We start from the raw sequence: 11352 nt of genomic DNA on the forward strand, positions 1-11352 counted from the left end.
TCAGGTAAGACTGTTTAATGAATGTTGTTGTGAAGCTTTAAGATCCTTGACCGCCAGACCATTGACATCCATTAAATCTCAGCATAGTTGTATTATTTTTTTTAGATGGGAAAGATAGATCAGGCCTCTATGATGCCAAACACAATGTGAGTTTTAGGTTTAGTGAGCAACATTTAACAGGTTTGAGGACAATAGAATGTTTAAGATTCTGATCCATGCTTGATAGCATAAATGCAACTACAATCTGTAATTACAACACGGCCGAATCAAAATAATGTATGCACTCATTAAGACGCATTGAGGCTGTGTTGATAATCAGTCTTCTACCACCTCCACATCTTTGTCCTCTCAAATAATCTGTGAAATTGCAAGCGCATTATTAATCAACTGATGCATTGATCCGGAACAAAGGGCCTTGGAACAGATCAAATTCAATGGTAATTTCCCTGACCTGTTGGCTGTTTTTACAGTGCCTGTCTTCATCGTGTGTGAATGAATCAGACCTGCAGCTGTAAATTTATGTGCATGTTTTACCAGACAATTCTCACCTTGTGAGTGGCGCAGGCACAAGCAAGACAAGAATCCAACGGATAAAAAGAACATTATAATGACATTTCCAAATCAGTTATATCTGCATCATTTTCAATTGTTAACACCTTTTTTTTATATATATTGTGGGTGGCTCTTACGTGATTGTCAGTTCACAAGACCACAACGGGCACAGACAGACCAAATAAGGATTGTAGAATTAAATATGCATGTCTTTTTAGCGAGCACGGGCTAAATGTGAAAGATCTGAAAAAGTGCTTCAATGTAACATGGAGAATTGAAGAGTGGCAGGGAGATAAGCAGAGTTTGAACTGGTTTACATCAGGTGGGGCCCAGTCAGCAGAAAGTCTAGCAGGATTCTGAGGTATAAGGAGGAAGAGTGGACTAATGAAGCAATGATAAAGGAGACAGACAGATAGACAGATAGATAGATAGATAGATAGATAGATAGATAGATAGATAGATAGATAGATAGATAGATAGGTCGGCATATGTTTAGAAGCAGTGTTGATATCTGATAGTTATTTTTGGTTTGTTTTTGTTTGCACACTGTTTGTGCCCTTATGCTGCTGTGTCCAATTGAAATTCCCCCATGTGGGGATCAATAAAGGTACATCTTATCTTTTCTTATCTTATCTAATATGGCATATATTATATATACTGTATATCATATTTTGTCCACCAGGGAGCACTGAGCTTATATTGGTAAACTCTTGTTTATCTTTTTTAACTACCCTGGTCAGTAGCCTATATATCTTCACCACAGTTGTAGGAGGCCCTACTAAATGTAAGACGTTCTTATCAAAGTGTTCATTTAAGTCATGTGTTCGTGTTAGAATAAAAAAATATTGCTCACACATTGTTATTGGATGTCATACACTATCAAATACCTACTGTCCTTGGCTGGTGATGTCCCTGGTAATACCCCCCACTCAGCATCCCATCATTTGACAGCCCCAGCCCTTGGTTTCTGACTTAAATGCTGTTCTTCAATCTGTCCAGTAGGGGGCAGTACATACCACCGTCGCCCTCAACTGTCATAACAGTGAATTCGAAGAAGAGCGGCTGTCTGAGCCCCGCCCTTTGACTCACCTCGTTTAGATGTATTTTTTGTGTTACTGGTTTGTTTATGACGCGGTTCACTGGCCCCGTTAGCTTGACAGTTGTCCAAGTGTACGCTGTTGTTATAAAAACGCGCCTTTCGATGTCTGCTCTCCTGTTAGGTACTGCACCGTTTACGGGAGAGATTTAAAACAGTGCAGAAAAGCTAGTTAGCACTAGGCGTTGGTCAATCGTAGGACCAGATTACATTTGTTAGCCTAGCATTTGGGCTAGCGTACTGTAACGTTATGACGTGACGCTGGGCAGGAAAGTGGTTGTTGGACGACACCTGGGCCAAGTGCTTTACATTAAAAGATAAATCTGGAGAAAGCAGCGGAGGGAGAGGGTCGGGCACATGCGCGTAACGCCTCCACTCGCAGGTTAGGCTTTTAGACAGCTGCCTGGCGACGAACTTTGACGAGCTAGCGGGCTAAATTCGCGTTAGCATGGCGTCAGATACAAGTGACACCGAGGAATTCTTTGATGCTCCCGAGGACGTTAATTTCACGCCATCTCCAAAAGTGTAAGGAAACACGTTTTGATGCTAACAGTACACACGAGTGACTGATAACACGCTTTTATGCTTGTTTTGTCTCATGGTTCACAAGTTATATGCATCTAGCTAACTTACAAATGGCTGCTAACGTTAGATGAACAGAAAGCTGCTTCTTGTACACGTTAACCGAGCTGCTTCAGAGGGTCGAGGCGGTTGCAGATTTTGCACTTACTATGCTGTGTAAAAAAAAAAAAAAAAGAAAGAAAAAGGGGGAAAAAAGTGATGTAGAGTGTCACACAGTATTACTCTGCACCAGCTGGTTGATGCTGGGAGAGTCAACCCCAACACCCAAGTCACATGATGTTATTCCTAAGATCAAAATGACAGCTTGAATGCAAATACACAGTTCTAACACCTAAAAGACAATTATTAGCTGTCATTATGGGAACATGGGTGGTTTGGCTGTTGGGCACAACAACTAAAGTCAGGATTGAGTAGAAAATATGGATGTGTTTTTAAATAAATGCCAGGAAATGGTACTGCTTTATGTCAGTTTTAAGTAGATTTACAGCAGGGCACCACATATACTGCCTCTTGCCATCTATGTCCATCTCATAGAATGGCAAGTTGCTGGTGGAGAATTTTTCACAGTAAATATAAAGTGAGGAGCCAGTCATGTGAATGAATGGAGTGCACTAGTCACCAAATTGATCAACTTCCTTTTACTAAACAGCGTTTACCATAGGACACCACTGATTCAATGATCACCCATTTCTATGTCTTGCTTTAAGTCTCAAGCATTTGAAAGAAAGATTTGTTTAATGATATAAGAGGTCTGAAAATTAGTTTTGATTCGCACACTTGTACTTGCTGAAGGGAAGGGTGTAGGGTGACAGCACATTTGGTTTCAGATTTTTAAAAGGAATGTGTTGTTTGATATTGCATTTTAGACGTTGACTGTCCTTGCACTTTTGAACTGTATCCCTTCCTGTTTTTTTTAGGTCACCTGCAAAGTTTGTCATTCCTTCACCCAAGGTATGTTTGTCTAAACCCTGCCAGTGTTGAAACAAGGCAGTATCTGCTGAGTCGTGACATAGCTTTAATGTGACAAAGGTTTGGAAATAAAATAGAGGTAGCTGAAAGGGTTATGGTTCAGCCACATTTTTATTGTATTGTTATTCTTGTGAGTTCTTCGTTGAATCTTTTGAAAGAGTATGTCACTTGTTGTTTCTCCTCACATGGATTGCATCTGATTGCAGCAGTTGTTAAGCAAACAGTTTCTGTTTGTTCAGTACTTTCATAGCTAAAAAGAGAGTTTCGTACCAGATACCAGGAACTGAGCCCTACCACAGCAATAGACTGTTCTAACATTAAGTGCCTGACTATCTAGAGGTGACTGCAGTGTTTATAGTTGCGCTCCTTGAAGTTGCACCTATCTCAAGTGACTTCAAGGTAAGGTATTAGTGCTGTGTGTGAAAACATTAACACAGCCTGTTTAGTAAAGAGTCATTGACTTCAACTATTCAACCCTTTGCCACAATGCCTGTGTCTTCCAGTGTTTATCTGGTGCCTCCTTACTGACAGTTAGGAAAATGTAAATTAAATGGAAATGAATCATCTGGCCTGGCTCTGCCTGTTCATCCCACACAGACGGTTACAACTGAAATTTAAATTATTCGTGCTGCTCACGAGAGGTTAAAAATAAAACATTGGAATGGATCCAGGATTGAACCTTGCTCACAGTCCAGCACTAGCCCTGTAGCTTAAATCAAAAAAGTTCATGTAAAACATTTGCTGCAAAAGGAAACCATGCTCCATAAGGCAATTGCCTTATGGAGCATGTCATTTCTAGCACTTGCCTTATGGAGCATGGTTTCATGCCTGGATATATTCTACTTGCAAGACCTGGAATTGACCTTAGAGTCAGTCTTAGTGTTCATCCTCATGGCAAGCAGTCTGATGAAATCTGATCCAATTAGAAAGGGCTGGATGAGACAAATGTGCTCATTAATCATGTGTTTCATGATTCAGATAGGCTTCCTGTGTTTGAATGTACTTTGTAGATTAAAACTGGCACAGCTCTTGATATTTCCTTGGAGGAAGAAAATCATAGTATTTATTTTTTTCTGAACAGCTTTCGCAGAGGTCAGTAAACGCTGCACAAGATGTGAGCTGTGGAGTGGCTGCATCAGAGACTCAACAAGATGATTCCCTACTGGTATGGATTCTTCTGTTATAACACACAATGTGTCTCATACAAGATGGCTCTGTTTCACCATATTCTCAGGTTTATGTTTTGTAGAACAAATGTATAATCAGTGTGGATCTCATAGATGTAAAACCGATGATCTGTGCTAGAAATGACATCATTTCCTTTGCTATGCATTTTTTTATGTAGGTGTTGCACTAGCTGTGAGTGTTTGTTTTGTGTTACCTATTGCCAGGAACTGCCGTCATAGCTGTTGTATCGCTAAATGAACTGTTATTTTCTCTTCCTCTTAGATCATTGATAGCATCATCGAGGAGAGTCAGAAGGGAAGTGCCGCCGATGTTGGTGAGGTGGCCCAGCTGTTAGATCAGCTACATGTCGATGTTAGAGCAGACCCGGAGCCACAGGAAGAAAATAATGCTCAGGAAGTTCGTGCGGAGTCAGCAGCATCAGCCCTCGAACCTCAGCTTGCTGAGAGGCCAGAGGAAAGTGCCGCAACAAACAGAGCGTGTTCCATACCTGCCCCTGAACCCACAGAATCTCCAGGCCCATCAATTGGGCCGCAAGAAGGTGTTCAGCCCCCAGACATCACAAGCACTGTAGGACAGAGTCAGCCGGGTGGGGCTGTTGCAGTTGCAGAAGAGGGTCAGGAGCAAAGGCCTGCAGACATCTTAGATCAGATCCCACTCACAGACAGTCAGGCTGATTCGGACTCCTCTGGGCCTTCAAAACCCCCACGTCAGTTCACAGTGGAACCAGACATTGTAGCCAGCACCAAGAAGCCTCCTCCCTCACGCCCACCCCCGCCCAGTGGAGGTCCTCCACCAAGACCGCCTCCACCCTCTTGGCAGAGTCTGCCTTCCAGGAAGTCGCAGGAGTGTCTGAGGCTGAGTGGACTTGAAGGTTGGGAAAACAATGCACAGTTAATGGCAGAAGTTGTTATGTTATCTTTTGAAATGTTTAACTCAACTCTTTAAAAAATCACCGGATTATATACAGCCTCAGGAGCAATCGGTTTTTCATCTCTCATAGTATAGTAGACAACAGCTGTTTTATAGCTGTTTTCACAATAAACTGGTGGATAGGAAGAAAATTGTGCCTAATGCTACCAGTATGAACAGGTATTCCCACAAATGTGTGTTTCAGAGAATGGAACAACAGTGCATAGCAATCCCTCCGTTATATTTGAGGATGTAGCAACTACACTGGCAAATATACATATGCAAAGCAGACTGAATAAGCTGACCCGTTTTTCAGATGAACTGTTCTGTGATTGTCCAGTGTCTGCGGTCAGTGGCGATGCACTGGAGCCCTCCGGCCTGGTGTCCCCTAGCAGCACAGTGAGGAGTCTAACCAAAGAGCTGCAGCATTCCCTGGATCTTGCCAGCGCCACAAGTGGGGACAAAGTGGTGACGGCACAGGTGAGTGAGGCTGCAGACCAAACGTTCCCTTTAATGCTCCAATAGAGCTGAACAAGAATGAAACTGAATATCATGTAGCAGTTTGCTTATCTATTGCACCATGGCTTGCTGTGTTTTTTCAGGAAAATGAGGATGAACAGGCCTCGTCTGAGAGCGGAGGACAAACTCCAGGCCCTCAGCGTCCGCGCTCTAACTCTGGTAGAGAACTGACAGACGAAGTAAGAGTCCGCTCTGTTTATTTTTACATTTATTCAGCTTGAATCTAAAACATTACCCAACCTCATGGATCATCCCACCAACTTCCACCTACTGTTCTGTTATTTTACAAAAGGAAATCCTGGCCAGTGTGATGATCAAGAATCTGGACACCGGGGAAGAGATCCCTCTAATCCAGGCAGAGGAGAAACTTCCTGCAGGGATTAACCCCCTCACTCTGCACATAATGAGGAGGACCAAGGAGTACATCACGTAAGCAGAAAATGATTTCTCTGTATTAGCTGCTCTCAACTCTCTCCTGTATATGAACAGTTCTGTGAGAAACTCAACATGGTCTGAAGGCATTGTTGCCAACATTGAATAGAAGTGGTGCTTTGTTGTGTATTGCAATATAGTGTGCAAACAAAAAGCCCACGATGTAATGAATAGACTCACACATACATGCTTGACCATCCGAGGGAATATACTTGTTGCCGTAAGCAAGTTTTCTTCTCTTCATAACATTTTCCCACTGCGATGATTTTTTTTAGGGCCTAATCTTGTTTTTTGTTTTTTTCCCTTTTTTAAACAGATTTATGGAAGTTGATCTGTTTTATTTTTATCCCACTCAGGAATGACGCAGCACAGTCAGATGATGATGACAAGTCTCAGCCTCCACTGACAGACACTGACGGTGGAAAACTGAAACAAAAAACGTAAGGATCCATGACGTCCAAAGCCTGTTAATGGAATTGATTTTTTTTCTTGTTTTAACCACACGATATCTGTAATATATAGAATATTATTATTTCCTGTCCCTTCATTCCTCATCAGAACCCAGTTTAAGAAATTCCTCGGCAAGTCTGTGAAGAAAGCCAAGCATCTCGCTGAGGAGTATGGAGAGAAGGCAGTCAACAAAGTGAAAAGTGTGCGCGATGAAGGTAAAAGAACATTGCACTCTATTAACTGTTGCACTACACTGTTGTTTTTATATCGTATACAGTCAAGGTAATTTTCCTGATAGGGTGACTCATTTCTTTTGATTAGTGAAAGTACAGCAAGATGACGGGCGCAGATAAGTGCAGGAAGGAGATTGCTCTTTGTAAAGGGATGCGGGCGCTGAGGATATTACAGGACTTAATTCTAGCTTCTCGCTGTCATAACCATAAATAGAAGCAGCTGAGTACAGGTCCTGCTGAGTCATCAAAACCCACAGATCAATAACCTCAGCAAACTTTGCGATACCAATTATGAAGATTTGATTAGTGAACTTTTGGTCTCCATTTATCTTCATGTATTTGTTATGTGGATATTAATAGAACTGTTGCACTGCTGAAAAGGTCTGGATTCATTTTGAAGGCTTTAGAAGTGCTAGCAGGACATGCTTGTGAAATACGAGTGCTCCCGCTGCAAATGTTTTGATAATTGAAGTTATGCTTTTTGTTCCTTGCAGTGTTCCATACAGATCAGGAAGATCCGTCATCGAGCGACGATGAGGGCATGCCTTACACGAGGCAGGCTAAGTTCAAGGCAGCACACAGCTTCAAGGGCCCCTTTGACTTTGATCAGATTAAGGTGGTGCAGGACCTGAGTGGAGAGCACATGGTAAGAGAGGTTCTTTGTGTGTGTTGTGAATTTTTGAGCAAACCGGCGAATGCTTGTATTAAAGCATCTTTGTCTTCTCCTCAGGGCGCCGTTTGGACGATGAAGTTCTCTCACTGCGGGAGGCTGCTGGCAACTGCTGGCCAAGATAATGTGGTCCGCATCTGGGTCTTAAAGACTGCCTTCGACTACTTCAATAACATGAGATTAAAGTACAACACTGAAGGTAACCTGATCAGTGTGTCGGATTTTTGATTGTGTGATGATTGAGTTTTTGATTTAGGTGCTCAGCTGTGGCTGCAGTGTGATTCTGTTTGTTTTGGCTTCTCCAGGTCGAGTTTCACCTTCTCCTTCTCAGGAAAGTTTATGCTCTTCAAAATCCGATGATCCCGGGGTGAGTGAACTTAATAACACATTTGTGTTTCCAGATAATATTATAAGAGTACTGTATTTTTGTATATTTTACAGTCTGGAGACTCCATGTTTTCTTAACAGATCACACTCTCATCCTAGGCAAGTTGTATTCCCGAAGACCCAGAGACAGAAGATAGAAATGCCCCTTTTCGTCAAGTCCCATTCTGCAAGTATAAAGGTCATACGGCTGATCTGTTGGACTTATCATGGTCAAAGGTGATGTCCCACTGCCTTTTTTTTTAATTAATTTACCCTCCTCTGCACACGTTTTAGACACTGTTATCACTGGCTTTATATCCCCTCTTACTTTTTCTCTTTTTCTGTCAATATAGAACTTTTTCCTGCTCTCCTCCTCCATGGATAAAACAGTCCGATTATGGCACATATCCAGGAGAGAGTGTCTCTGCTGCTTTCAGCACATTGACTTCGTCACAGCCATTGCGTTCCATCCCAGAGTAAGTAGAGTCACCTTGTGCTAGTTCCCTCAGCACAAATCAGACATCTATTCATTTTGGCTCGCATTGACTGTATTTATAGCAGCACTTGCTTCGTGTTCCTAGGATGACAGATACTTTTTAAGCGGCTCTCTGGATGGAAAGCTACGGCTCTGGAACATTCCGGACAAGAAGGTGGCGCTGTGGAACGAGGTGGACGGCCAAACACGCCTCATCACTGCAGCTAACTTCTGCCAAAATGGGAAGTACGCTGTCATCGGCACCTATGATGGACGATGCATCTTCTATGACACAGAGGTAGCCAGCTGAGCCACTTCTTTTTTTCTTTATTATTGATATTTGTCAGGACAAATTCATGAAAACCTGGTTTAACCAAATGTCTTTTTTGTTTGTACATTTGTTAGCGTCTGAAATACCACACTCAGATTCACGTGAGGTCCACCAGAGGCAGAAACAAAGTTGGACGCAAAATCACCGGCATTGAACCTTTACCTGGAGAGAATAAGGTATCTCCAATACAAATACACTCACTGTACGGTTGATGTACAATAATGAGGTGGTCAGGCTTGTTAAATAAGTAATGCTGTCTTTCCTCAACAGATTCTGGTGACCTCAAATGATTCCCGCATTCGCCTTTATGACCTGAGGGACTTGTCTCTATCCATGAAATACAAAGGTTATGTCAACAGCAGCAGTCAGATCAAGGCGAGCTTCAGGTGAGGGTGTTTCCCTTTCATGTAGTCATGTAAGACCTGAGCATTTAAAGTAGCATTAGTTACAGCTGAGTAACAAATCCCCATCTGTGAACTGCATATAAAGTAGTGCTACCGCCTCTAAACTCTGCTTCTCATAAGTTTTTGGGACAGGGCTCTTTCACATATTGATCTTTAACTGCTCAGCTAACATGAAGCATACAGTCTTTTTTTTTTCTTCAAGCATGGTGCCTGCAGCTCCTTAAAGTGTCTCACATTCAGTTTTCTAAACATTTGGCCACAAATGTTATTAAGTAGTCTTTAAATGTAATGTAATGCATGAGGTCTTAATTGTGACAAATATTTTATCTAATGTCATTTTTTCCATTTTGTGTAAAAGTCCAGATTTGTGATATTTCCGATAAATCTTTAAACCTACCACTGAACATAGTGACTGTCTTTACTCAATACCTGCAGTTACCTGTTAGCAAAAATGTAGATTAACCAAACTTGCTCTAACAGCCATATTCTTACATAAAGTCTACGTCTTTATAGAACTTTACACATTATTTACTACATAACTACATGCAACACTCGAAAAGATGATTCGTCCAGACATAGGTCTTAGATTTGGGTAAAGATTTACCTTGAAATGTTCTCGGAAAGCTTTAACTTTTGGTGTCTGATACATGTAGACACCCCTGTATGTTGCACTGCCCCTTTAACACAAAGAACTGACTGTGGGATTGTCTTCATACAGTCATGACTACTCCTTCATAGTCAGTGGATCAGAGGATAAGTACGTGTACATCTGGAGCACTTACCATGACCTTAGCAAATTCACATCAGTACGACGGGACCGCAATGACTTCTGGGAGGGGATTAAAGGTAGGCGTGTTGAATGGCACACGCGATTTTAATAGAAACACCTTTCTAAATAATTTCTCCCCCTTTGATTGAACCTACACTGAAGTTTACTTGTTTTTTTTCAGCACACAATGCGGTGGTCACCTCAGCGATCTTTGCACCCCACCCCGGCCTTATTGTTCCACAAGAAACTGGAGCAGAGAAACCAGAAGCAGAATGCAAGAGCCTGGACTCGGAAGACTCTGAAACGATACCCTCAGGTATGTTTGTTTGAATTCATCGTGAACACATTTCATGACACTGAGGTTGTCATTTCAGCACTGTAAAATAGTTTATTTTTGTTTTTGCAGGAGCCCTTAAGACAGATCACACTGAGGTTCTACTCTCTGCTGACTTCACTGGAGCAATCAAGGTTTTTATCAATGTAAAAAAGTACTGAGCACTTGAGAGGCTGTCATCTCCTCACATCCAGGCCTTTCTGTCGGAGTTCAGTCCTGCAGCTGAAGGACAGCCCGTCAAGAGCCATCCAACGCTACCCACTGGCTAACGCTCCGAGTCGAAGAGCCGTCTGTAGCTTTTTTTTTTTTCGGGAGAACAGGGACCTTAAAATAGAAGATGAGGGAAAAGGGTGGAAGGACTGTAAAAACAGACGAGGTGTTATTTACTGTCACGTTTCTATTTTTTATCTTTAATACCAAGCAACTGTGAATGGTTTGGCATTAAGAGAAAAAAAGAGCCAGAATGCCAAGTGTGTGTGGTTTGAGCAGAACTGACATCTGTTCGTGTAAATTTACAGCTGTATGGGTATAGCTAGAAAGGCTATTTGTAACAGTATGAGCACCTTACTACTTTCTTTTGCTCCCATATTTCAGAAGAATTTCCTCTTAGTAGTGCAAGACACTGTCCTAATGTCAGTCACAGATTTTAAATGTGTCATGTGTAAAGAGGTGTTACCATTTGTCCTGAAAGCAAGGTGGTTTGAAATGTTATTTACGAGTTATTTGTGCCTACAGAATCTAGACCGCTTTTCTAAAATTTCAACTTCTGAAGCTTTCGTCTCAAAGTCTGTCAAACATTTCAGTAGATCTGTCTACGGTTACTAATGGTTAGGGCTGGGTATCTTATTTTTTTCAGAAACAATACTGGCTCTTAAGTACTTTTGATAAACTTTTGTTCAATGAAAGCACATTTCATTATAATATTAGTACTGTAAATCTAGTGTTTAACATTGCGTACTTACTGCTTTTGTAAACAGAACCAAATGCTCTATTAATTTCCTCAATAAAAATCCCCACAAACTTGAATGTTTGAAGATAACGCTTCCTTAACAGCAGAGTGACAGTAAAAACTG

At 41.7% G+C, this 11352-nt stretch overlaps 1 protein-coding gene across 1 annotated transcript; it reads left to right on the forward strand.

Moving 5' to 3' along the window:
- Positions 1–1604: 1604 nt before the first annotated feature.
- On the forward strand, positions 1605–11305 carry wdr44 (WD repeat domain 44). The gene is made up of 20 exons (XM_037119792.1): positions 1605–2173; positions 3148–3181; positions 4281–4364; positions 4649–5258; positions 5637–5776; positions 5899–5994; positions 6108–6244; positions 6604–6687; positions 6806–6912; positions 7425–7576; positions 7661–7799; positions 7906–7967; positions 8087–8203; positions 8320–8442; positions 8548–8739; positions 8847–8948; positions 9043–9158; positions 9895–10022; positions 10127–10261; positions 10352–11305. Exons 1-20 carry the CDS (start codon positions 2097–2099, stop codon positions 10438–10440), a joined length of 2724 nt encoding a protein of 907 aa, XP_036975687.1. The 5' UTR covers positions 1605–2096; the 3' UTR covers positions 10441–11305.
- Positions 11306–11352: the final 47 nt, after the last annotated feature.

This window comes from Acanthopagrus latus, chromosome 13 (genome assembly GCF_904848185.1).
Source record: "Acanthopagrus latus isolate v.2019 chromosome 13, fAcaLat1.1, whole genome shotgun sequence".
Lineage (NCBI taxonomy): Eukaryota > Metazoa > Chordata > Actinopteri > Spariformes > Sparidae > Acanthopagrus > Acanthopagrus latus.